Raw genomic sequence first — 27,126 nt, forward strand, 5'->3', positions numbered from 1 at the left:
AACGAAGTACATGGTAGCTGGCAGAGAGCGTGGGAGTCCCCGTGGTGGTGGTGCTGAGGTGGAGATAGATGGGGAACGATTTGAAGTGGTTGACGAATTCGTTTATCTTGGTACGCTTGTGACATGTGACAAAGATATGAGCCGTGAAGTGAAACGACGAGTTGCAGCTGCGAAAAGGGCCAGCTAAGGTCCCGTAGTTTACAAACTCGCACAAAACTAGCGCTGTATAGGACGCTGATACTGGCCCTTTACGGACATGAAGAATGGACGCTGAAGAAAGCTGATCGACGAGTGTTCGGAGTTTTTGAGCGTAAAGTTCTGCGATCGATACTTGAAGGTAAATTGGAAGGTGGAGTGTGGCGCAGACGCATGAATCACGAGTTGTACCAGGTACACAAACATGCTGATATAGTGAAAGTAATACAGCGGGCAGGCTTCAGTGGGCTGGACACGTAGCCAGGATGCCTGACGAGAGAGCCGCTAAAACTATCTACAGTAGAGAACCAGGAAGAGGCCGTCGACTCCGTAGTAGGCCTCGCACGCGGTGGATGTGCGCGGTGGAAGAAGATGCACGATCTGCTGGTGTACGGGGAGACTGGAGAACGGCTGCACAAGACAGAAGAAGCTGGACATCTCTAATTCGTTCGGCCCTAGAGCGGTGAACGGTCCGTTAGCCAAAAAAGGAAGTAAGTAAGTAATACATCTCGCTTATTCACTCGAGTGTGCAACTTACGGCAGTGCAAAAAATGCATTACTTGCGAGCAGGCCTTTCTGGCGAAGCGGCTCGTGTTATTTTCTCGCTCGAAATTTCCGCCAACAATTACCTTGTTGCATGGAATTTGTTGAAGGAACGTTTTGAAAACACAAATTTGCTGGTGAAACGGAATGTTTCTGCCCTACTTACAATTTCTTCGCTGAAAAAAGAGTCTGCACAGGGACTTGCAGATCTCGCCGACGAATTCGATCGTCATGTACAGCTGTTGAATAAACTCGAAAATTCTGAAAACCATTGGAACGCCTTTCTAGTAGAGCGATTGAGTCAATGTCTTGATAGCGTTACACTCCGTGAGTGGGAGACACTTGTTTCCGCAGGCGATGAATACCCGAATTACCGAGAATTACTCGAGTTTATACACAGAAGATCGCGAATCGTACAAACTTTAAAGCTCTCCCTTTCGGCAAACACCCAGTTCGAGATCAAGCATTCCAAACCCCGATCAGTTGTTGCCCATGTCGCTTCCGACAGCGTTACCCAGGGCGTCAACTGTAAGCACGCTCACTTCCTGTTTCAGTGTGACCAGTTTCGAACACTCTCTCCACAACAACGGTTCGAAGTCGTGAAGAAGCACGGGCTGTGCATTAACTGTCTTAAGGAAACACATCAAGCGAAAAACTGCTCCAGCGGTTCCTGCAAAAGCTGCTCCAAGAAGCACCACTCATTGTTACACCTGCCACCTCTCTCGTCGGCTTCTGGTTCACTACCAGTGGCAACAGTCAAGCAGCCCACAGTGTACCAACCCGCTGCAGCATCCACTTCACAGTCGTGCCAAATGTCGCATTTCGTTCCAAACCTCTTCGTCGCAGGAGTTCGCTGTTGCCTCACTACCTATCAATTCGTCGGTTCGATCGCAGCCGTCGCGCGGTAAGTCTTTCTCACATTCGTCGGTCGATGTCGTTCCGCCTCACACTGCCTGTCAAAGTGCAGAAACAGTGACTCAACCTCGGCAGTCAACAGGTCTTCTGTCAACAGCAGTGGTCAAAGTGAAAGATATTGATAACAAATACGTCCTCGGTAGCGGTTCACAGCCAAGTTTCATCTCCGAAGCGCTATGCCAAAAGCTTCGTTTGACACGAACGAAACTGAATTTGTTAACGTTCGCTATGCTGTAACCATCTCGCTCGCCTCTCGTTTCGAAAATTTCATGACCCAACTGGACTGCTTAGTACTGCCGAAGCTTACCGTCTCGCTGCCTAGTCACCACATTGACAACTCTCGCTGGCGGATCCCTGGAAATCTTCCACTGGCCGATCCGCAATTTAACATTAGCCAAGGTGTGGACATGACAATCGGAGCTGGTCTATTTTTCGAGCTTCTCGAAAACCTGCAACTCTCTCTTGCCGCTGACTATTTCACGTTGCAGAAAACGGTTCTGGGCTATATCGTCTGTGGAAAGATAGAGCAGCCAACCACAGAGGTCACTGACACACAGTCCTGCCACTTCTGCGTAGAAGATACGCTTGATACCATGCTTCAACGATTCTGGGAAATCGAGAATTTTGATGACGGTTAAGCTCTCACTCCAGACGAACAATTCTGCGAAGAACACTTTCAATCGACTGTTACTCGTGACGAAACGGGCCGCTATGTCGTTCGTCTGCCACTCAAGGAAGACAAGGTGGAAATGCTAGGAGATTCATACCCCGCCGCTGTTCGAAGGTTCCAGCAAATGGAAAAACGGTTCTTCATTGATGACCATCTTCGTAAAAGCTATTCTGAGTTCATGGAGGAGTATGAGAGGTTGGGTCATATAGAGTTGAGTCCCGTCGCATCGCGTAGCCCACAGTTTTCCTTCACCAGCATGCCATCCAGCGTCCAGAGAGTACGACCACAAAAATACCATATTCAGCCAGCTCTATTTGCTACAATCATCAACTTCCGTTTACCACGATTCGCCATATCCGCCGATGCGGAGAAGATGTTTCGCCAGATGTGGGTTCACCCAGATGACCGAAAGTTCCAGCAAATTCTCTGGCGCAACAATCCGTCAGAACCAAACCGCAAGTATCAACTTAAAACCGTCACTTACGGTCTTGCAAGTTCGCCATTCCATGCTGCTCGCGTTTTAAATCAATTAGCTACAGACGAAGGACATCGCTTTCCGCTGGCTGTGCCAGTGATACGGAAAGGCACCTACGTAGACGACGTTCTACGTTCTACGAAATCCGGTGGTTTTGTATTTCGCAAGTGGGCATCCAACTGCAAGACAGTCCTCAGTCAAGTCCCAGAAGAACTCTGGGAGACCTCAGCAGATTTGGAGCTCGATCGTTCGCAAGCCGTCAAAACTTTGGGGTTGTTGTGGTTCCCTCACCAGCATGACGTCTTCAAAATCAAGGTTCCCGCTCTTCCAGAGCTTGAGGTCGTCACCAAGCGGATTGTCGTGTCGGAAATGTCCCAACTATTCGACCCGCTTGGACTCCTAGGACCTGTGGTGGTCAGTGCCAAAATGTTCATCCAATCTCCCTGGGCAGCACATATCTCGTGGGAATCTGAGCTTGCGAAAGAAGCAGCCGTATGGTGGAAGAAGTATCGTGCAAACATTAAGGAGCTTATCCCGCTGCAGGTTCCAAAAAGGGTCCTGTGGAACAAGGATACAGAACGCCAGTACTCAGTACACTGCTTCTGCGATGCCTCGCAGAAGGGATTCGGATGCTGCGTGTACATCGTATCTTTGGATGAGTATGGCCAGCTCCATTCGCACCTGCTCACGTCGAAATCTCGCGTCGCACCTCTTCGTGGAAAGTTAATTCCACGCTTGGAGCTCCGCGCAGCCCTTCTCGGGAGTCAACTGGTCCACTGCATACGAACTGACACCAACATCACTGGACCAATCACATTTTGGACCGACTCTACTATCGCACTTCACTGTATCAAATCCAGATCAAATTCCTGGAAAGTCTTCGTGTCGAATCGGGTCGCAGAGATCCAACGCTTAACGAAGGATGCGCAGTGGATGCACGTACCGACCGATCTAAATCCTGCCGACCATATCTCCCGAGGATTACTTGCAAGCCAGATCATCTACGACAAGCTGTGGTGGCATGGGCCAGAGTATCTCACATTCCCCGCCAATGTTTCCGATTTCGATGCCGAATAAAACGGAATTGGAGGAGGAGATGCGTATGTTGGTTTACCTACATCTACTACAAGACAACAGAACCATCTTTAGTGCATTCTCGGAGTTAGCCAAGCTAACGCGCTTCGTCGCGTACTGCTTTCGGTTTCGGCACAACTGCAAGCTTCCGAAAAATCAACGCGTGTTGTCCCCGCTGTCGCCTCAAGTAGTGAACTGTGTGCTGAAATCATTAGTTCGCCTCGCCCAACGCCAGGAATTCCCAACAGAAGTTCAACTGCACAGTCGAAAGCAGACCGAGAACACAGTGAGGGTCGCATTGAAATCGGCACTACAAAACCTGAACATATTCATGGACGATTTCGGATTACTTCGGATGGACGGAAGGTTGAAAAACTTAAACGCACCGTTCGACACTCACTTTCCGATTCTGCTTCCAGCAAAACATAGTCTGAGCGTCCTCATCGCCATCTTCAGACACTTCACGGTGGACCGTCGCTGGTGCTCTCTACCATCCGTCAACGATTCTGGCCACTCCGGGGTCGTGAGTTGGCTCGTAAAGTTTTCCGACGATGCGTCACCTGCTTCTGGTGCAATCCTACAACAGGAAATCAGATTATGTCACCTTATCCGTCGTTTCGCCTCAGGCCAGCTCGAGCTTTTACGTACTCGGGGATGGATTACTGTGGGCCGTTTCTCATTCGTCCGTTAATTGGGAAAGGCTCGTCCGTTAAGTTGTACGTCGCATTGCACGTCTGCATGGTGGTGAAGGCCGTGCATCTCGAGGTCGTCGCTGATCTGTCGTCCGCCGCGTGCATAAACGCCGTCAAACGCTTCGTTGCAAAACGCGGTCGGGTTCTTCAGTTGCACTGTGACAATGCATCCGCTTTCGTCGGAGCAGATCGTGAGCTGCGTCAGCTGCGGAAAGAATATCTGCGGCAGTTCCAGTCGGCGGAATGGGGTCTCTACTGTGCGGACAATGGCATCACCTTCCGGTTCATTCCAGCCCGCTCTCCACATTTCGGAGGCATCAGGGAAGCCGGAGTGAAATCGTTTAAGTACCATTTTCGTCGCGTCATGGGACAAAAGGCTTTCACAATGGACCAGTTCCTAACGGTTGTTGCTCAAGTAGAGGCAGTCCTCTTGTTCCCATTTCTGATTCGCCTAACGACCTCTCCGTTCTGACCCCAGGGCACTTTCTCATTGGAGAGTCTCTTGTCTCCATTCCTGAGCCTGATCTACTTCACCAGTTCCCTAATCGCTTCACCCGTTTGCAGGATATGCAACGCTCGGTCCAAGATCTTTGGCGTTGTTGGTCGCGGGACTACGTTAGCCAGTTCCACCAGCGCAGCAAGTGGAGGCACTCGGCAGTGGACGTCCGCAAGGGTCAATTGGTGCTGTTGAAGCTAGACAACTACCCTCCACTACAATGGCCTCTCGGACGCATCATCGAAACTATCCCCGGTTCGGACGGGCGAGTCCGAGTCGTGGTAGTCAGGACGGCTTCGAAGGATTTCAAGCGAGCGGTCACGGAGATTACGGTCCTTCCAATCGATTCCGACGACGAGGTAGACGCATCAACATCAACTTCCGACGTGGTTGTCGGTTGAAACGGACGGTTTCAACGGCGGCTGGCATGTTGAGAACAGCAACTCTTCTAAATACCTGAAAATAGAATGAAAATTAGAATTTACTATAAAATAAAATCCAACACAAATCATCCCAGAATTATACTTATCTACATTTACTTACTTTGATTCACATTCGCTATAAAATGCACACACGCAGACAAAAGACCGGAAATCATTGTTACCAATGCAATGTATAAGACAGAACAAATAGAACCGTCGTAGAGTTGGTAGATAAACGGCTGGGCAGTGCGTACCAGCAGTACACCCGTACTAGTTGGCATAAAATAGACCTTATTGTGGTCCACAGCATAATGCACAGCAACTCCTACCCCTACCTCCACGTAGTGCCGACTGGGATACGAGCAACCAAGGGAAGATCAGTGAACCGGTGGGAACTTGGTCGTATGCTGACAGGAAAGGGGGAGCTGCTCTCCAAGGAGGGCAGCTTGTCCGAGCGTCTGTTCCCCATGTTAGGGGCGGTTCAAACAGCGTTTGATCTGGAGCGGACGACTGAATTATGAAATGCGGCGTCTCGCCAGCTACACTCAAGACGGCAGCCCCGTCGCGAGACTAGGCATCCGCAGCCCTAGTAAGGCAGCATGCCGAAACATTAAAATACTACGAACAATCAAGAATCGAATACGGACCGGAACAATTGGCAATGACCTAGGCGACGAAATAAGGACGACGATTGGAAGTTCGGTACATGGAACTGTAGATCGCTGAACGCCCCGGGTGGCGACCGGATTCTACTGGATCAGCTGGAACCCCGCCACTTCGACATCGTTGCGCTCCAGGAGCTTTGCCGGAAAGGAGAGAAGGTACGGAGGATTTGTGGTCGCAGGGCACAGTACTACCAGAGCGGCGGCACTACCAATGAGCTGGGTACCGGCTTTATAGTGCTGAGCAGGATGCACAGTCGTGTGATCAAGTGGCAGGCGATCAGCGACAGGTTGTGTTTGTTGAAAATAAAAGGCCGGTTCTACAACTACACTATCCTCAATGTGCACTGCCCTCACGAAGGAAGACCCGATGTAGAGAAAGAAGAGTTCTACGCACAGCTGGAGAAACTCTTCGATAGCAGCTCGCGTAGAGACATCAAGATCGTCATCGGGGACATGAACGCGCAGATCGGTAGGGAAGAAATGTACAAGCCGGTGAATGCACAGCCTGCACACCGTGTTCTCATCGACGGCCGCTTCTTCTCAGACATTACAAACGTATGTACCTATCGCGGTGCGGATTGGCTCGGACCACTACCTAGTTGCGGTATCATTGCGCTCAAAACTGTCGACCGTATACCACGCGCGACACCACCGAACCTCGCGGCTCAATATTAAGCAGCTCCGGAACTCCCAGGCTGCGGAGGAATACGCGCAACAGCTTGAAGCGGTGCTACCCACAGCGGAGGGGCTGGGCGCATTGCCTCTTGAAGACGGCTGGTGCAGCATTCGCACAGCTATCGGGGAGGCCGCAACAGCGACACTAGGAGTGGAAGCACCGAGTAGCAGAAACGACTGGTATGACGGGGAGTGCGAGGCAGCGTGAATGAGAAGAACCGGACCTGGGCGATATACCTGGGCAGGTCAACGAGAGAGAACAAGGCCAATTACAAACGGGCACGGAACGACATGACCACGATTCTCAGACGAAAGAAGCGCCAGCAAGAGGATCGTGAACATGAGTAGCTAGAGCAGCTGTACCGTGCCAGTGAAACGCGGAAATTCTATGAGTAGGTAAACCAGTCCCGCAGAGGCTATGTGCCGCAAGCCGACATGTGCAACGACGTGGATGGGAACCTTCTCACGGATGCCAGCGAGGTGGTCGACAGGTGGAAGGAGTACTTCGATGGACACCTGAATGGCGAAACAGTAAACAGAAGCGGTCCTGCTCCAAGGAGCACCAGCAGCGGATGACCGAGTACCAGCTCCCGATATTCACGAAGTTCTTTGTGAGATCGGGAAGCTGAAAAACAATGAAGCCACAGGCAAAGACGGACTGCCGAACGAGCTCTTGAAACATGGAAAAGAGGCGCTGGCTAGAGCACTGCACTGGGTCATTTCCAGGATTTGGGAGGAGGGAAAACTGCCAGCCGAGTGCATGGAGGGAGTCGTCTGTCCCATCTACAAAAAGGGCGACAAGCTGGAGTTCCGCAACTACCGCGGTATCTCGCTTGTCAATGCCGCCTACAAAATACTCTCTCAGATCCTGTTCCGTCGTCTATCACCTTTAACCAGGAAGTTCGTGGGTCAGTACCAAGCGGGTTTCATGGGAGCCCGTGCCACCACGGACCAGATCTTCTCAATCCGACAGATCTTACAGAAATGTCGCGAGTACAACGTGTCCACACATCACATCTTCATTGACTTCACGGCGGCCTATGATATAGTCGATCGAGAACAGCTATGGCATATCATGCACGAAAACGGATTTCCGGACAAACTGACTCGATTGATCAGAGCCACCATGGCGCAAGTGATGTGCTACGTGCGTGTTTCGGGGATACTCCCAAGTCCCTTTGAATCGCGCAGAGCGTTGAGACAAGGTGATGGACTTTCCTGTTTGCTGTTTAACATCGCCCTTGAGGGTGTGATCCGGAGGGCGGGCATCGACACGAGGGGCACAATTTTCACAAGGTCTGTTCAGCTTCTGGGCTTCGCGGATGACTTCGACATCATATCACGTAACTTTGCGGCGGCGGAGAAAACTTACGCCCGACTGAAAGCCGAAACTGGACGGATCGGACTGCAGATAAATGCGTATAAAACAGAATACATGCGAGCGAGAGGCTCCAAGGAGAACAACATCAGCCTCCCAACTCAAGTCTCTGTAGACGGTGATGAGCTTGAGGTGGTCGATGATCAGTTCGTGTATTTGGGGTCACTGGTGACCGCCGACAATAACACCGGCAAAGAGATCCAGAAACTGTGAAATCACTTCTCTTCGGCAACCCTACCGACACCAGAAATAGAGGGGCGCAGCGTGCACGATGGCTCGATCAGGTCGAAGGAGACTTGCGGGTGATGAGACGCCTGGGGAACTGGCGAAACACAACCCAAAACCGAGCAACATGGCGACAAATTCTTGATACAGCACGAGCCACCACGGCTCTCGTCTGATTGATAAGGTAAGGTACATAGAGTAAAGTTCGCATTCCTACAAAGTTATAAGTCGTCGGTTCGAAAACCATTTTTTGCTTCGCTATTTCCGCATTTCGTTTGGTCGGTCAAATTACTACAGTGCCGGGAAGTGTCCGCCGCCAGTCAGGATAAATTTCTCGTCGATTCACCCCCGAAACATAGACTTTAAGGCGGCGTACGACACAGTGAAACGCAACGATCTTTGGCGAATAATGCTAGAACATTGTTTCCCAACAAAACTAATTAAACTGTTACGTGCAACGCTTGACGAATTCACATCATGCGTCATAACAGCGGGCGAATTTTCGGACGCGTTTGTGACGTTGGATGGTCTAAAGCAAGGTGACGGGCTCTCGAACTTGCTGTTCAACGTAGCTTTGGAAGGTGCAATACGGAGGGCAGGTGTGCAGAGAAGCGGCACCATCATCACTAAGTCTCACATGCTTCTGGGCTTTGCGGACGACATTGATATAATTGGTGTTGACCTTAGAGCAGTTGAGGAGGCCTTCACGGCTCTCAAAAGGGAAGCTGCGAGAATTGGACTCACCATAAACACTGCCAAAACGAAGTACATGGTGGCTGGCAGAAAGCGTGGTAGTTCTACGGGTGTTGGTGCTGCGGTGGAGATGGATGGGGATACTTTCGTAGTGGTCGACGAATTTGTTTATCTTGGTATTCTCGTGACATGTGACAACGGGGTGAGCCGCGAGGTGAGGAGGCGGATTGCGGCGGCGAATAGGGCTTATTACGGACTGCGTAGCCAGCTTAGGTCCCGTAGCCTATAGATCCGTACGAAATTTGCGCTCTATAGGACTCTGATCCTCCCGGTGGCGCTCTACGGACATGAATCGTGGACGTGGAAGGAGGCCGATCGACGAGCGCTTGGGGTCTTCGAGCGTAGAATCCTGCGATCAATACTCGGAGGCAAACTAGAGAACGGGGTGTGGCGCAGGCGCATGAATCACGAGCTGTACGAAGTATACAAACACGCTGATATTGTCAAGCTGTTGAAACACGGCAGGTTACAGTGGGCTGGCAATGTAGCACGGATGGCGGATGAGCGACCAGCAAAGATAATATTTAGTAAAGAACCGGAGAGATGCCGACGACTTGAGGTAGACCGCGCTCGCGCTGGATGTGTGCTGTCGACGAGGATGCCAGAGCAGCGGGTGTAAGGGGAGACTGGAGAATAGCAGCCCAAGACAAGCCTTGGGCAGAAAAAGAACGCATCCTGTCACCTACTCAATACGGATTTCGACGAGAAAAAAGTACTCTTGATTGTTAAGCTCTGCTAGCCACACACGCTCATATAGCTGTAAGTAGAAAGGAAGAGCTAGTGGCTGTTTTCGTTGATATTGCAGGGGCCTACGACTCGGTTCTTGTAGATAAATTATGCAGTAAGCTAAGTTGCATGGGTGTTCCTGCTTTACTAGTGAACTTTCTGTTGAACCTCTTATCAAAGAAAGTGATGAATTTTCACCTTAACAATGTTGTCAAAGTGTCCAGAGTCAGCTATTATGGCCTTCCTTGAAGTTTCAGCTTAATTTCTTCTCTGTTCAATTTTTATACAAGTGATATTGATGAGAATATTGCTCAAGACTGCGTTCTTGTCCAGTATGCTGATGATAGCGTGGTGTGGGTTGTTGGTGAAAACCGTATAAAAATGCAAAAAAGCTTACAAAAATCAATGGATAACCTTGGGATAATCAGTGGGGTAATTTGCATGGATTTACATTTTCAGTATCAAAGACAGAAATGATGGGTTTCTCTCGAAAACGATTTTTACCCAATATACAGGTATTTATACAATGTAACAATCAAGCTAGTGTTTGAGTTCAAATACCTGGGTATTTGGTATGACGCCAAATTAACCTGGAAATGTCATGTGCAATATTTAGTGAAACGATGCCAAAAAAGAAATAATTTTCTATGAACTATCACAGGAACTTGGTGGGGTGCTCATCCTTAACTATTATTGACTCAATACTACTATTTCTATAACTACTATTCTATCAGTACTAGAATATGGATGTTTTGTTTTTGGACGAACCGCAAAAGTTCACTTATTGAAGCTTTGTCGACTGCAAAATCGCTGTATTCGAATTTTCGCTAGGTCTAATGCAATCAACTCACGTCCAATCGCTGGAGGTTTTATCTGGAATTCCCTCCTTGACACTGAGGTTTTTTGAACTAAATTGCCGATTTGTTGTTAAATCTTTCAGTGAAAGAAACTCCGTTAAAAATGCGTTGGATAAACTATTTGACATAAATCCTTCCAGCAGAATTCTAACATCCTATCGACATGTTAATATATCTGTATGCCTGAAGGGCACTGGGTACTGAAATGCGACTGCGACATTCTTGCTGATTGTCTTTGTGGCGGGCCTCGATTGCTGTGCACAGGTTACGGATTGCTCGTACTCATTGATGGAGTAGAACTGTTTCGTTGTATACCTGTACCTCAATTAGGTACAACATAGTTTATGAAACTAATTACCTGTTTGGGATTAGAGCTCCACACTTGGTATGGAGTTATAAGGTAGCTTCCTAAGAAGTTGTACCTGAAGGAAGCAAGAACTTCGCAAGAGCAAAGCAAATGCTCTGAACTCTGCTCTGAACGGTGGGCCATTTTCCCAGGGAAAACGTTTCCCTGATACCGGGTCCGTATATACCAGATCCCGTTAGGGATCCCATTTTCGAGCCATCCGTATAAAAACTGACGATGCAATGTGGAAGATTAGGCCCTCCATTGTTCCACATAGAGCGGTTTGTTTCAATCACTTTATATGGAATATCCATGTTGGTCCTAACGTCCATCCGGTCGGAGACTGTGGTTAATAGCGGAGTTAGTTTGAACTCCCTAAGTATGCGAAGGTGGCCGATTCAGTCCCCTTCAAGTATAGTTTTCCTCCTTTGCAACCTTAGAGCGCCAAGCTCTGCTTCCTTTTTCACATGAAGATGTAGAGGTAGTAGGCAAAGCATAGCCTCCATGGCTGCAGTTGGAGTTGTTCGCATAACGCTGGTAACCGAAAGACATGCAATTCTTTGAATTTTTTTTGAGTTTGGCTTGCGCAGTCACTTCGTTCACCTTATGCCACCACACTAGGGCAGCATAAGTGATTCTTGGTCGGGCAATGGTCTTGTAAGACCAGAGTGCCAAGTCTGGTTTCAGTCCCCAGGTCTTACCGAACAAAGTTCTGCAGCCCCAGATCGCTGAGATCGCTTTCTTAGCGGCATGATCCAGTTGTGCAGACCAGTTCAGTTTCTTGTCCAGAATAATTCCGAGATATTTGACTTCATTGCTGAAGCCCAGTCTAACTCCATTCAGTATTGGAGGAGTGATAAAGATCTTCCTTCATCTGCCGAATGGAAATAGGACTGTTTTTAAGGGATTTATGTTTAGACCCTCCTGTAAACACCATGACATGGTGGTATTCAAAGCCGTTTGCATTCGGCTCGACAGAGTTGCGTCATCTTTACCTCTGACGATGAGGACGATGTCATCGGTGTATACAATGACCTCGTAACCAAGCTGTGAAAGCTTATTGAGAAGTGCGTCGACAACTAGTGACCATAACAAGGGCGAGAGAACCCGAGAGATCGCCGACATTGTAACAGACGAATCTCCCAAGGTTGCTGTGATCACTCTGCTAGAGAGCATTGCGTGTATCCACCTCCTTGAAGTATGGTCGATTCCCTCATGAGAGAGAGCCGTATCGATTGATGCAAAGGACGTGTTATCGAAAGCCCCTTCAATATTAAGGAAGGCACATAGCGCCGTCCCCTGATAACTCAGGGAAGTAACCGCAAGGCTTATAGCTCCCACCATGTCCCCATATGTGGCCGTCGGGAGCGTCTTCGAACCCGAAGACCCCAAACCAGTGCCGTTCCGCAGTTTTTTAGGCTGTGGACACCTAGTACTGGTGTTTGGGGACACCAAGTTGTCCGACCGCTGTCGCTTGACGGCGACTTGGTTCGATTGAGCAAGCTGCTCTGTCGGAAGGAGGGCCAGCTTTCTGGCTTCTTCGTACGAGAGACCGGAGCGAAGATTTTTGCTCAGTCGCCGCCTTTGTGCGTTAGAAAATCGCTGAGCAAGGGGTGCCGAAGAACCGGGTTTCCCTTCGTCATCTGGCCTTGTCTCTGAACCGGGAAGTCAGTCCATTTGACTTTCGTTATTCCCTTGTGGAGAACGTAGGATTAGGGATGAAGCAGAGGGTCCTCCGTCCAGCGATTCGCTGTCGAGGTTGAAGTCGTCCATATGCTCCATCTCCTCTTTTTCGCCCGGTGCGTTTGTTTTTATAGGACTGCGCTGCGATAAGTCCATGGGTACCGGCAAATAAAGGCTGCCGGTGGCCGAATTTTCTGAATTGAAGTCGTTCATAAAATTCCCACGAGTCGCTGGGTAAAGAAGAGTCCGCTGCATCAGTGACCCGCGTGATGCAGTAAGGGCTAATTACTGTGAAGGGTGCCCTGGTACTCCACAGGCTCCGTTAGAGGCTGGGTATTTGTTAACCCTCCCCCCCCCCACCATTGGATTTTACGTAACAGCCATGGTTAGGAGCTGTTACAACCATCCTCCTTCTCAGGGGCTTTGGACCCTCTGCTCCAGTTCTCGATAATTCAAGTCTATTCGTAAAGGCTAGACTGAACCAAGGAGAACCGTAACAGGCGGAGTTGATCGACATGTTACTACCATGACTATCGATGAAGCTCCAACAAAAAAATATTTTGATTACAGTATTGAAATTCATGCATTTACACTGCGAGTAGATTTATCAATGTTAAGCAATGTATCCACTTGGCTAGTCTCTAGAACCACAGCAAATGTACTCAGAGAAAAACTGTTCAATCTTACAAACACTCAAGTATTTTATTCGGATGGCTCTAGAATCAGAAATTGATCTGGTTTTGAAATCTACCACAGCCAAGTGGGCTATTCCTTCAGATTGAATGACCCTTGCTCGGTTTTCGTATCTGAATTGATTGCAATTTATCACTGCTGCCAACTGATTCAACGGCTACGGTCTAAATGCATCATTTGCTCGGATAGTATGAGTGTGCTATACACACTTAATACTAATCGGATTAGTGGGAAATCTTCTCATATTCTTTTGCAGCTTAAACAATTAGTATATCAGATAAACAAACTTCGATACACAATTGTTTTCATGTGGATCCCTGCCCATAGTTCAACCTGTAATGAAAAGGCCGATTCATATGCAAAAGAATGCGCTTTACGAGTTTCTTTATATGAGCTTGAGCTTGATTGATCACCACCGGTTGCCACTTCGTTACTGACCAGGATCGATTGGAGTTGTAAATCGAATTTAGTGATTACTGCTTGGGATTCAGCTTTTCGATATGCATCTCCAATAACCCCTGCATGCTGATCAGTACCGACGCCTGCCGGTCCAGATCGTAGATCAAAGGAAGGAAGGAAAGGGGTGGTAGTTCGATACTGGTTGTTATACTCCTGCACACTCCACAAGCACCACGGGTATAGGAATTTCGTGTTAGTTGTTTGTCGCGTTTCTTCTCTACATACGATTAGAATCTTGGCGGTATTTATGGGCACTCGTCCACTAAGTCCACTATTTTTCGCTAACCTATCTTTTATGTATCTAAGACGTTTTGTTTCATTGATTAAGGATTTTAGGAGTACGACGGCAATAACGAGCTTTGTACTAATAGAGGAACTGACCGACTCTTCCAATTTTGAACCCGACGTGCACGCACTTTCCCTAGGTTAGTGGTGCGATCTTCGATGTATGAACACACGAAAGCGCGCCAGGTGCCAACATGTTTGAAACCTTATCATATTTGCAGTGACGGGATACAAGCGAATCGTGGAGGTTAAGTAATCTCGGTTACCTTACGTATCGTACGACTCTACGCGTTTCTGCTCATGAACACCTTAATTTACCCATTCACGAATCAATGAGCAGCTTTATTTCGTAAGACGTTAAACTTTATTCGGAAACTTTAAGCCGACCGCAATTTTAGAGGATATAAGATCTACAACGCGTTTTTCTTTTGTAATATAATTTTTCGAGGGTTGGTGCTAAAGTGAAATTGTTTTCGGACGGAATCTTTAAGACCTCCCGAACATCTCACTGTTACACCGTGCGATCATTGAAAGGTAAAGCCGTCGTACTCGAAGAGTCATACTGTGCACAACCACGAGAGTGCGCGCGAAATCCCCGACAGATCGCCTATTGCGAAAACAAGCTCGACGCGTTCGCTACTGTAATGAACAAGCTATGTCCCTCATCTAATCTGTAAAATGGCAAAGTTGCATGAATTCGAAGCTTGTGAAACTTGTACAAATAGAACATATGCTAGTTCCAAATTTAATCACAAAACGCCGAACTAATAACGATAAAGATAATGTCGTTGAGGTCGTCACTTCGCCATACATGATTTCAGCGCAACTGAATAACGTTTTTGTATAGTAATATTTGTCAAATGCTAGGGGATTTGTAAGAAAAAAAATTAAAATAAATAAATTAACGGCATGCCAAATATTGCCGATGCCGGAAGTTTTGGTGATGTCATTTTTTAAGTATCACATATCATACGCAGAGAAATGGCAAGTCAGTTTGAGCTAAATTTGTGACACGGTAAGTTTCATTTGCTTTCTGTTTTTAAATCGAACGATCGAATTCGTATGATGTCTGTTTCTACACCAATATTAAAAGATGTGAAAACATTGCTTGAGGTAAATTTAACTTTGTTTATCATCAGAATTTAGAAACAATCTCTCTTGTTTTTCAAATAGCACACAGTAGATGTTGTCAAGGATGGACAAGGAATTAGTTTTTGGTTACTGCGTATACCTCCAGACGGAAATTGTTTGTTTGGTTCCTTAGTGAACCAAATAAACGGAATAACCCCAGTAGACGAGCGCTTTTCGATCCTCTGTCAACAGATGCGAATTAGAGCAGTTTCGGTCATACGGGAGAATCTGCCTCACTATTACCCACATCTGGCATCATTTGCGGCTGAACTGATTCCTGGTGAAGACACCGTAGTATCAAAAGTAGAACGCTACCTGACTCAACTGGAACATCCCACTTTTTGGGGTGGTTCTGAGTGTTTGGCTGCCCTATCATGTTTTTATGGAGCACTTATGATCGTGCACCAGGACGATGTGCAGATCGAATTTCGCCCTCATGTCATTGTCGAGAATATGAAAGTTTACCATGTGTATTACCGCGGTCATTCCGAAAACAGGGTACACTATGACAGTGTGTTGTGTATTCGCCCTTCAACACTCTGTCTGAATCCTGATTCAGCTGATGTTGTAGCATTGAATTCTCGACTACTTCGTGATAAGGTCGTATGTCTAAACGTAAACAAAACGAGTGAGAGATGATTTGTGCTTGTGAAGTACAAGGAATATAACTTTCACTTGTTTTGCTTACGTTTAGACATACGACCTTATCACAAAGTAGTCGAGAATTCTGGACGGACACTTCGAGTTTGTCGTTTGGGAGATTATCGGTCTTCACAATTCCTGTCTCTATTCCACCAAATTACCCACTGCATCGCTACACAGACGGAGATACTTATTTTACGTGGTCTAGTGGCGAGCGAGATCGACCAACACCCGCTGTTACATTCGTCCACCTGCGGTACCAACTGTCACACTATTCAGGAAGCTTCTATATTTACCAATACCTTCCAATTAGGACTGCATGATGGGGCGCAAGCTTCATTTGTTATTTTAGCCTCACTGCTAAAGGCTCGGATCTACATACGTACATGACACCAACGGAGAATCTTTAAGATACGACTCTATTAGCACGGAGCCCGTTATTACATTACATATTTTGCATGAACCTAGTAACATGCTATGCCCATATGCTAGCATACTACATTTTAGTGAGCCATTACCAATTGCAATGTTGAATTCTTCAATGACTGATCCACTGCTACTTGCTGGTGCGATTGCTCATAATACAATTTCTAATTCGCAAGAGTCCTTCATTAATCCTGTTATAATTGATGCCGAGCGTGGTATCCGCTTTTCCTCCCTAATGTAAATGGTTGGCGAGTCTTTGAAAAGCGCAAGTCCTTGGATGAATATGTTTACTCACTACATGTTCACATCGCAGTGCTTCAAGGGTGAATTTAGATTGCCTTCAGACATCTACAAGCAACTTTAGATGGTTTTTGTGTGAGCCAGGAGCAGGGAGGAAGCGCGGGTTGGCTATATTAGTTCGCATCGGAGCTCCGATTACTGTGCGCGAGATGAGAAGCAATGATGCCAATATACAGCATTGCGAAGTTGAATTTAAGGTAACTTGATTCAATTCTTTATATGACAAAGTCATTTTAAATATTTGCTCTCTTAAGGTTGCTTCATCGATTCGGGAGATAACTTTAATAAATGTCTATGGTCCTAATCGCTGTTCTGAGGGTTTTTTCGAAGCTTGGTTCTTTGTTAAGTGGTATGAAAAACCTCAGTCGTGTTATTATCGCCGGTGATTTTAATTCGCATCTCAGCAACGCTAATCTTTCTAATCAGGAGAAACTATTGATCGGAAAATATGTTGGTCACAGTCAATTAAATGAAAATGGACTTCAAATGAGATTGTTTTTATGCTCGCACAATATGGCAGTTAGAAGCACTCAGGCAAATGCTAATGCTAGTTTCAAAGTCACCTGGATGAACGGTAGGTCTTCAAGCCAGGTGGATCATATATTAACGTCCTGTGATTCTACTCTATTCCTCACCCATATGCGATGTACTCAACCCCACATCGTTACTGATCATAGGCTTTTGCTTTGTGATATAGGAAAGGGGAAACAATCTATTGCTCCGAAATATATGGTTCCCACACAAGTCCTATCTAAACATAAACGAAAGCCACAATTCGACGTGTCCCACTTGAGAGAAGAAGATCTTAGGAAACGATTTGAAAAAGAACTAGCAAAAAACAGTCATCCCTGTCCAGCCAACAATGAAACCATCCAAAATAAACGCTTCACAGTGGTTTAAAACGCGAAAAACGTGATCGTCAGCCTTTTGAGTATTTAAATGCCATTTAAATACTACAGTGTATTAAACAAAGTTTTTGTAGATCTTAAGAGGCATCTTTTGATGCAAATAAATTTTTGATTAATTCACCTAAAAGTGAGATAAAAATTTCATTTTTTTATTTACTTATCAAATCAAAACAAAGTCTTCAGCAAAGTTGTAGTCAATCTTATGTAGAAAAACTTTGCTGAAGACACTTTGGTTCTATCTTTTGAAAATCGACCACATACAGATAGTTTTATACACAGACATCCTTAAAGTTTATAAAAATCGAAAAATACCAAATAACTTTTTTTGAAGTGATTTTAGAGGGCTACTATGTTCTAGACACTTTTTTATATTCAAAAAATACATCATGCTGCCGAACATACCTTGGGCAAATTTTCAACTTTTTCATAGGGTTTAGGACATTTTAGGTAAAAATGCACTTTTTCAAAACAAATTTTTTCGAAGAGCGTTTCTTACGCTGTAATTCATTCAATGCATTCGTTGTTTCAGATTATAACTTTTTAGAACTCTCTTCTGTTTTTAGGTTTTCGAACGTTGTGTAAATGGCTCTAATAAGTGTCATAGAATCGTTGTATTCCATCACTCGTCCTTGCATTGCTTCTCTTGCTGGTTTGTTCATTTATTTATTGAATATTGAATTGGTCGAATAGCGGGTTCGTCACTGTAAGGCAGAAATTATAAAGCTTTCATCCCTGCTTTTTTTCAACGATACGCACATTCGCAGCTTGATTTTTTTCGGAATATATACCCGGAAAACCAGATTTTCGGAAATGAGAAAATTCTTACGGGACACCACTAACACTTATTTGAAAATATATAGATGACCTTCTGAATCTTTTGGTGCTAAAACTATCGACATAGGAGGAAAACGGCAAAACTTATAAGAATGTTAATTTGTGAGTACCCGGGTACTCCGTTGGACGCGTAAAGGTACTTTTTTGTCGAGCACATAACGGTTTTAAACGGCTTTCTCTCCAAAAAAAAACGTTTAATTAAAAAAAAATCTCTGCCCCCACGCAAAACGGAGTACCTACGGCTCTGAGTCCACATCAGGTGACTCTACTTCTCAGTTAGATGGGTAGGGCTGCAGTGGTCCGCTTTACGAGTTTCTTTATATGAGAGAGAAATTCAAGCGCCAGAATGGCATGTTATGTTAGATCACAATGGCAAAAATCGTGGGAGTCAGATGAATTGGGAAGATGGTGTTTTTCAATTTGTCCTTCAGTTTCATGGATATCTTGGTTTAATGATATCCCAGCGTCCAGAAGCTTCATTCAAAACATGTCTCGTATTATGTCTAACCACTCTCACCTGTTCTGCATAAATATTTTTTAGGATAACAAATGCTTATGCGGCAAGGACTATAAGGACATAGATTATATAGTATGGTCATGCAGTCGCCACGAGAATGAGAGGGCCAAACTCATTTGCTCGTTGACGAAAATCAAGAAGCCTTTTGGGAAGTCGATTAGAAATGCTCTTGGTAGTCGGGACATTGAGTACCTAAAACTCGAACATACGTTTCTAAAGCAAACGATGAAAGAATCTGATCAGATCTGGAGGAATGAGAACCTAAAAACAACAACGATATTGCGCAGTTCAAAAATTTTATTTTCTATTATTAGGGTAAGAAACGGCTTAAGCAGCAGCGCCTATTTTAATCAGTCGAAGCAAACAGGCCTCAAACTCCTGCATTTCGATCAATATCGACAATTTCAATGATGGAAACGAAAATATTGATTATCTAGCTGTCTTACGAATATAAGAAATACCGTTAATCACAAAGAAATCTGTGAACAACGATCATTCGAAACGGATCGACTTATATTGCAGCCATTCAGGAGCCACTTCGGGTGCTGAAAAAAAAAACGCCTGCAAAACAGATGGAAACTGCTAAAAATAGGTTCGGGGTGATTGGAATAGTGTCCCTCGATTGGTAACTTTAATTGATTATTGTTGAAGTTTGCTAACTTAGTTTTACAATCTGAAAACAAATTCTGACAGACAAAACGATAGAGAACATTGCTTGCATTGCATATAATATTGTTTGAAATTCACCCAACACATTTCGAGTATTTCGTCTGAATACACAGGTGGTTCCTAAAGCTGTTTAGAATATGTTCCCTACCCTATATGAAGTCTTATTCATATTCAATTATAAAATGTATAAACGAAGGCTCCGTTATGGTGATAAATGTCACCGGTTGAGCTGATAAGTAGATTATGTTTCTTTTGTTGTAAATAAAAAAAAAAATTCTAGAAAAACAAACTATATTTTTTTTCTTTTCCAAAGTTAAGTTACAGTGCACTGTTGAGTTGGTTAGCTTCACTTCTCAGCATCCTTCGTAGTCTGAAGCTAACAATGGCCTCAAGTATTGTATTGTATTTGTATTACAAAGGAATTGTTAACTGTGGGGCTTGGAAGTGCGCATAGTTTTCACTTTTAAACAGCTGTTAAAAGTATGTTATTAGGTTACATGCAATTTCACCCCTTTTCAGTGAATTTAAGTATTCCAAAGTGGTGTTTTGATATGGAGGTCCAAAAACAAGAAATTTTAAACCGTTTTTAGTGGTTTTAAGAATGTTGTATTGTGTTCTTAACGACTGGGCCAACGGTAAAATACGTACATTTTGATTTAAATAGGGTATCGATCGTCTTCGTCAGTGGTTTTCTTCGACAGGTTTTTGTATAAGATTGCTGCAGAAAACTGGCCGAAGAAAACCACTGACGAAGACGTTCGATACCCTAGATACGGTAATATTTTGCAATCCTTTTTCGACGAATATCGTTTGACGTCAACATATTTCTAGATCCATTGCTTAGTACTTTTCTCAATATACATATCTTTACAATTTGAGCTGGAAAATCTGGTAGTTTTCATGAGAAGATACAAAATGTTTTAGAATCTATACACTCATCGCTATGGGATTATTATAATTTGAAGCTAGATGAATAGTAAGCTCGAATACATTACATTTGCACCCGATTATCAGTTCCATGGAAAAAATCTAAGAAAACAAAGAGAAGCTGCATAAAATTATATGCCACATGGTTGAATGAGGTAGAGTAGATCAATCTTCTATTATCGAGCTATGATAACACCACCAAGTAGAGAACAGTTACTTTTCGTGGTCAGCTTAAGAAGAACGCAAAAAGATTTTCATTCAATCACTTTTTATGGCATTTTGTGAATTATATTATTTTGTTCATTGTAATTTCCTCAATATGTACTGTGCCATATCAAATAAATGTTGTGAATAAAAAAAATAGTAGGAGGGTGGTATCCAAGACACGACCGCATAGTTGACGTAGGACTACAATAATTTTACATTTTTATTTTCAAGTTATGTTTGATTTGAGCTCGTTTTACTTTTGTAGTTTGCTTGATTTATTTTAACCATTTCAAGCTCAACATCTTTCAAAAGGAAGGTATTTTGGTTTGGGTGGTAATATCAAGTATCTAGGTCGTCAGCCCAAATTCATCAAGCGACATCTCAAACGACTTGGAACTAAAACTAGTTCATTGGTGGCCATTACTACTGTTAAGGTCGTCTTTGACCATTCAAAAAGTCAAAAAAGTCATGAAAAAAGAACCGTTCATTATTGGCATGGTTCGATTTTGGCAACAGAAAAACTTCTGGCGTTTTGCCCAAAACGAACGGGGTCTGTATATTGATTATTTCTTTGCAGCACTCTATCTTAGAAGAAATAATATTCTCTTTAACATTCACAATGGTCCAGAAACCAAATTTAGGAGGGAATTTGGGTCTAGAGCTCTATAGCAATGTTTTAGAGAAAAACTTTTTTTCACAAAGTTACTTAAAATATTGGACCTATAAAATTGTAGAACAAGGTTTTCTATCTACAAAAATAAGAAATTTAGATATATGATAGCATCGAAAATTTTAGTCACCCTAATTATTGATACTTTTTCGATAAGCTCTTTATCATATGTAACAACTTTGTATAAGAAAGTTTTTCTCTAAAATATTGCTATAGAGCTCTAGACCCAAATTTCCCCCTAAATTTGGTTTCTGGACCATTGATGAATACCTTTCATTCTAATACAGCGAATTTTTTTCAATACGCGAAAAGGCAACCTTTTATAAAATATTTTATTGAGTACGATTTAGTAGACATTAAACTTCCTTCTATATCTATTTGTCGTGTTGAAGTTGGCTCACTCACTGATCACAAAGCGGCAAAAATGTCACATAAATTTCTTTTCCTGCAGTTACAAGCTCGTGGAAAAAATATCGATAACGAATTAAAGTTTTAGTAGAAAATGTATATTCACAGAAAATTTGAAATTGAAATAGAAGTTTATGAATATGTTAACATGCAATTCAGGTCAATTTAAATATTTTATCAGTATACAGATTCAATCAGAAAAAAAATTGATCAGTTTCAAGATACCAAAGAACAACGAAGATACCATGTTTGAAAGTTATATGTCTGTTATCTTTGAAAATAAACTGGGCTAGAGTGATGCACAACATTAGCCTCAGCAATTAATGTTTGCATAGCGTTGTTCAATTAGAAGTAAGGTTATGGAATGTAATATTTTCTTGCAAATGCTAATTCAAAAAAAAAAATTCAATTCAAAAATACAAATACTAATGTCGGAACTCCAATATCAAGATGAAATGAATTTGGTTTTCCTCTATACCGCCACCGCGGGATGCAACTAGTATTGTCATATTGGACTAAATTTATTTAGCTAGTAAAAGATAATCATCAGTACAGGTCGTTTAACTACCTATTCAAAGATCTGTATGGAGCATTTTTGTTTTCTATTGTCTTTAAAATACCCTTATATTCAGTTATTTAAATAAATCTGAAAAAAGCAGAGTGTAGAGCTCAAAAATGAACAACGCATTTTGTTGTCCCCGGCGGCGCAGCGTATTTTGCGGCACCCGAAAAATCATATTGGATTTTGATATTTGCTGCTATACGAAATAAGAAGAAGAAGACAATTCAAACGGCAATTCGATTGTGTCCCACGCTCCGCTGTGCGTCAACATTGGCTTGACTGCACAAAAAATGAATATCGAGTTTTTCTGCACTGATAGACGACGTGTAACCAGCGCTATATTCATACATTGCTCGGTGCAGTACTGTTGCCTGTGCCATAATATTCTCCTTCAAGACATCAGTTTTATCAACATTAACATATTTATTCACGGCAGAACGTAATACTGTCTGATAGTTGAGGTGGTTACGAACTTTCCGAAAAAGCTTCACCTTCAAGACATCAAAATAGTCTAGGCTCATGGAAGCTAACATTAGTTGACAGATTGGGACGGGGAGATTCTGTCAATTTTTTTGCCACTGTTATACAGGATATCACAACAGGCAGTTGGTGTCTATTAATGAAGTCTGTGCCAAGCGTGCTCGCATATGATTGGTACATTGTTGGTGAAAATTCGACCTTGAAACTTTTATTCAATTTTCATTATTTCATTTCATTTTGTCCATCATTTTATCAATCCAACGACATATTGATTATTGTGATTCATCATGTGGTTACATCAGTATAACCGTTTGAAATCTTTCATTCCGACGTTACATTCCGACGGTTTGAGTTTTCGCAGAATGTATTTCGATATAGTGCGGTTAGACGTAGTTCTACGTCAAAAAATAGTACGAGGGTGGTATCCAAAACACGACCGCATTTTTGACGTAGGACTACGATAGTTTTATATTTCATTTTGAGAATTGAGACTGTTCGGCACGGTTCAATTTTGGCACGGTTCGACTTTGGCACACATAAGCCAAAAACGAGCGGTTATGTTTAAGCATAATTTATAGTTTTCTTTTTTTGCTTTTAACCAATTCAAGCTCAACAACCACCAAAAAAAGGCATTTAGTCCATTATGTTGCCGAAACGGAATACCGGAATCAGTAAGACGGTTCTGGACATATGACCTGAACAAGTTTCGGTAATATATGCAGTCAATTTTCTTCAACAATCGAAAAGGCATTTTTTATATAGGTCTTAAATAAGAACGATTTAGTAGGAAGTAAACTTCCTTTCATCTTCAATTGCGCTTGTGAAAGATAGCTCACTCACCGATTCCAAAGCAGCATCATTGTCAGTTTCTTACAACTGCTTAGCAAAGATGTCACATAAAAAAATTCTGTATTTACAAGTTCGTTGGAAAAGTAACGATAAAGAGTTGCAGTTTTAAGTGAAAAATCTAGATTTACAAAAATTTTTAAATTGGCTTTGAAATTTATGAACATGTTAACATTCATTATTTTTCATTTTAGGCCAATTGAAACATTTATTCATTTAACAGAACCAGAAAAAAAACAGTTTTAAGATACCAATAAAAAAAAACAAGAAAATGCCATATGTGAAAGTCATCTGTCTATTTCCTTCAAAAATAAACCTAGCTCGGTTTGATAAACAACATTAACCTCTCCAACTGATGTTTGCATAATGTTGTTCAATTACAAGTCCTGCAATGAAAGGTTGTGTTTATATGTTTAGTATCTAAATAGTTTCTTGCAGATGCTGGTGTAATATTTTTGTAACTAGTAGTGGCTAGCCACTTTTAAAATGCAAGTTGGACTATTACTTGGACTCACTACAAATACTGGTATTTATTCTAAAATTATGCCTCCCATACGGAACCACTGCACAGAACATTTTTTCCATTATTTAACCATTTTCGAAAAAAAAATCTTATGATTTACTAATTTTCGTTTAAGCTGTATAATTTAAATAAGAGTTCAATTCTTCAATTGTATAATGTTATATTTCAAGTAAAACTTACAAAACAAACAAAACAAATGTGATTGTGAAAAACATAACATTTTGCAAAATAGTTGTCTACGATACTGAACTACTCCAGAAATTATTCACTCGTGCAAAAGTTTGCCTCCGTAGTTTATAATAGTCATGACCAGTAATGGCATGAACTCGTGCAAAGTTGAACTGAGTAGGGGTAAGCGGGGTAAGGCCGCCCCCTTAAGCAATTCTGTTTACAGAAAAAAAAAGTTACGGCTGCAATTTCATTTTTTCATCGCTAAGAGGCTCTCCTATTCAATACCCGCATCTAAAAAATTAGAACTGAAATATTTTCGTTTATTTTCCCGCTTTTTTTTTTTGATATTAAAAATGCATTGAAAATTTGCAGATCTGTTTCATGCGGGGTAAGCCCGCCCACCAGCGGGGTAGAATCGACCACAATTTTTTGAGGATAACAAATATTTTTAGAGCCAAAACCGTTGATTTTATCGGTATAGTGTCTTTGGCAAAGTTGTAGATGGTATTTTTTTCTTATTTAAAAAATAATATACACTGTAAAAAATCTGAAAAAAAATTTTTTTTTCTAAATTAAAACTTTTTTTATTTTTTAACTATCCAAGTTCAAATCAATGTTTAGAAACCTTTTTGTGGTTTTCACAATAAACAGATTTTTCAGAAATGTGGTTTTTCAAGATATTCAATTTATAATATATCTGCCTTTAAGCTAAAAATAAATACTCATTAAACCTGTCTGGGGTTTTTTTCGAAGAATTATTGTATATAGAGCAATAATAATAATTATGAATTTTTTCGATGTTTTTTTTTTTGTAGAACATAATTGCTATCTGAAACAAAATCCAAATAATATCTTTACAAAATTTGAACCGTTAATGTATTTTTACTCCACGATCCATCAACCATCAAAGTTTAGCTAACCTTTTGTAGATTTTTCAGGCAAAAATATGATTAGAATTGAATTTTAAAAAAAAATATTTTTTATTCATTTTTTTTATTTTTTATTTAAAATTTTTTTACAGTGTATACTTTTTCCGGAAGGGCAATAATACTATTTTCAACTTTGCCAAAGACATCATACCGATCAAATAAACTATCCTGGCGATAAAATTATTTTTGCTCATTTATACAATTTTTACACAAGTTTACTTCTTTTAAAAATTAGTCTTGTTAAAAATATATTACTAGAAAAGTCGATTAACATCGTTGTCTCATATGGCTTGAAATCGCTTTACTGATCCTGTCAATATTCCCTTTGTAGTATCGCGGCATTTGAGTCTTGAAGTAAAACAACAAACAGTTGTATATGTGGCGATTCTACCCCATGTATAGTGGGCGGCCTTACCCCCAGTGGAACATTTTCAAATTTCACCGAAAAAGCAGTCAAAATTACAAGATTACTCACGGCTTTCAATATTTCCGAAAGAAGACAGATTCAGGCAACCGATTAAACGTATATTCACAAACAAAACAATAGATGTTTAGACAGAAAAGCATTAAGTCCCGTTGCCGCAATACACTAGCGCATTGACCGGTTGCCAGCTGAAATGTTGTTTTTTTAATATTTCTGTGACCGTTCGCGCACTATCAAAGCAGATGGCAGTGCAAAATGTTATGTTATTATATTGTAACATGTCTATTAAGGAATTTTTTCAATTATTATATAACTTGGCAGTGAAACTACGGTGGGCGGTTTTACCCCGCTGGGCGGTCTTACCCTGTTTACCCCTAACACTTTTCCAGATTTGAATCCAACTTGAATCTGCTTCCTCTCGATAGTTTGAGTTTTTTTGCGACGCATACTCTGATCGATTGAGTTTAAATGCGTGCAATGCATGCAGTGCACGATGTATCCAACGATGCATGCGATGATGTGACGCGATTAGTTTTGTTTTAAGATCGAATTTATGCTTTTGAAGGACAATGCGACAAACTGTTGCAGCAGACGCGGCGCGAATTCCATCGCAATTCGATTTTTATACAATTGTTGTTATGCAGGGTTCAAACTCAAATCTAACTCAAGTGTAATACATTGTTAGTAGGGTTTACGTGCAAACCGAAAATAAATGTGCAAGCAAGTTTTAAAACTCACTTGGATTAGTGATGGGAAACTTATCGATACTTATCGATAATATCGATAAATGCGGGACATCGATATTATCGGTAATTTTTTGACGTTAACGATAATTATCGATATTATAAGGGTGAGGACAAGTCAGTGCGGCTGGTTACTGGAGGAGACCCAAAAGAAGAAGACCTCACCTTCCCTACCCCAGGAGTTGCTTTTGCCGCTAGGTATTTGTTGGGTGCTGCTATTCGACAAGATTTAGCATTGTTGGGGGTGGTGTGAAGGTTCGCCTCGGGGTGTCACTGAGTTTCTGAGAAAAAAAGGTATCTAAAAAGGTATTTATAGTTTTTAGTTTCCTAAGAACAAATAAACTCGACAACATAGTACTGGAGAACTTCAAAAAAATATCTAAACTTTTTGCACCATCTCATAAAAAGCAATGATACGAAATTGTAATAAAATGCATTTTCTTTGGCTTGCCAACTCTTTTAATATGATGGACATGCATAGCGGTAGTCTTTTGGTAACTCTCTGGTAATTGTTTAGTTTAACTGGGAACTGTTTAAGTTTAAAGTATCTGTTAGCCAACAAACAATTTTTAGTTCCACTAA

General features: G+C 42.6%; 3 protein-coding genes across 3 annotated transcripts in view; 2 read left to right on the plus strand and 1 right to left on the minus strand.

The window, feature by feature from the left end:
- Nucleotides 1-27,126, minus strand: part of LOC129726187 (pickpocket protein 11-like) — a 492,216-nt gene that overhangs the window by 199,864 nt on the left and 265,226 nt on the right. The gene's annotated exons all lie outside the window — the stretch shown is intronic.
- Nucleotides 2,403-3,875, plus strand: LOC129720153 (uncharacterized). Its single transcript, XM_055671587.1, has one exon. It carries the CDS (start codon nt 2,403-2,405, stop codon nt 3,873-3,875), a length of 1,473 nt encoding a protein of 490 aa, XP_055527562.1.
- LOC129720154 (uncharacterized) overlaps nt 3,895-27,126 on the plus strand; it is a 42,726-nt gene continuing 19,494 nt past the window's right edge. The window contains exons 1-3 of the mRNA XM_055671588.1: nt 3,895-4,158; nt 4,329-4,979; nt 5,129-5,419. Coding sequence (XP_055527563.1) covers nt 3,895-4,158; nt 4,329-4,979; nt 5,129-5,419 — 1,206 coding nt within the window. The remainder of the gene's footprint in view (nt 4,159-4,328; nt 4,980-5,128; nt 5,420-27,126) is intronic.

Source organism: Wyeomyia smithii, chromosome 2, assembly GCF_029784165.1.
Source record: "Wyeomyia smithii strain HCP4-BCI-WySm-NY-G18 chromosome 2, ASM2978416v1, whole genome shotgun sequence".
In the NCBI taxonomy this organism is placed as follows: Eukaryota; Metazoa; Arthropoda; class Insecta; order Diptera; family Culicidae; genus Wyeomyia; species Wyeomyia smithii.

Coding starts and splice junctions, on each gene's coding strand:
- LOC129720153 (XM_055671587.1), top strand. CDS start 2,403: ATGCTAGGAGATTCATACCCCGCCGCTGTTCGAAGGTTCCAGCAAATG.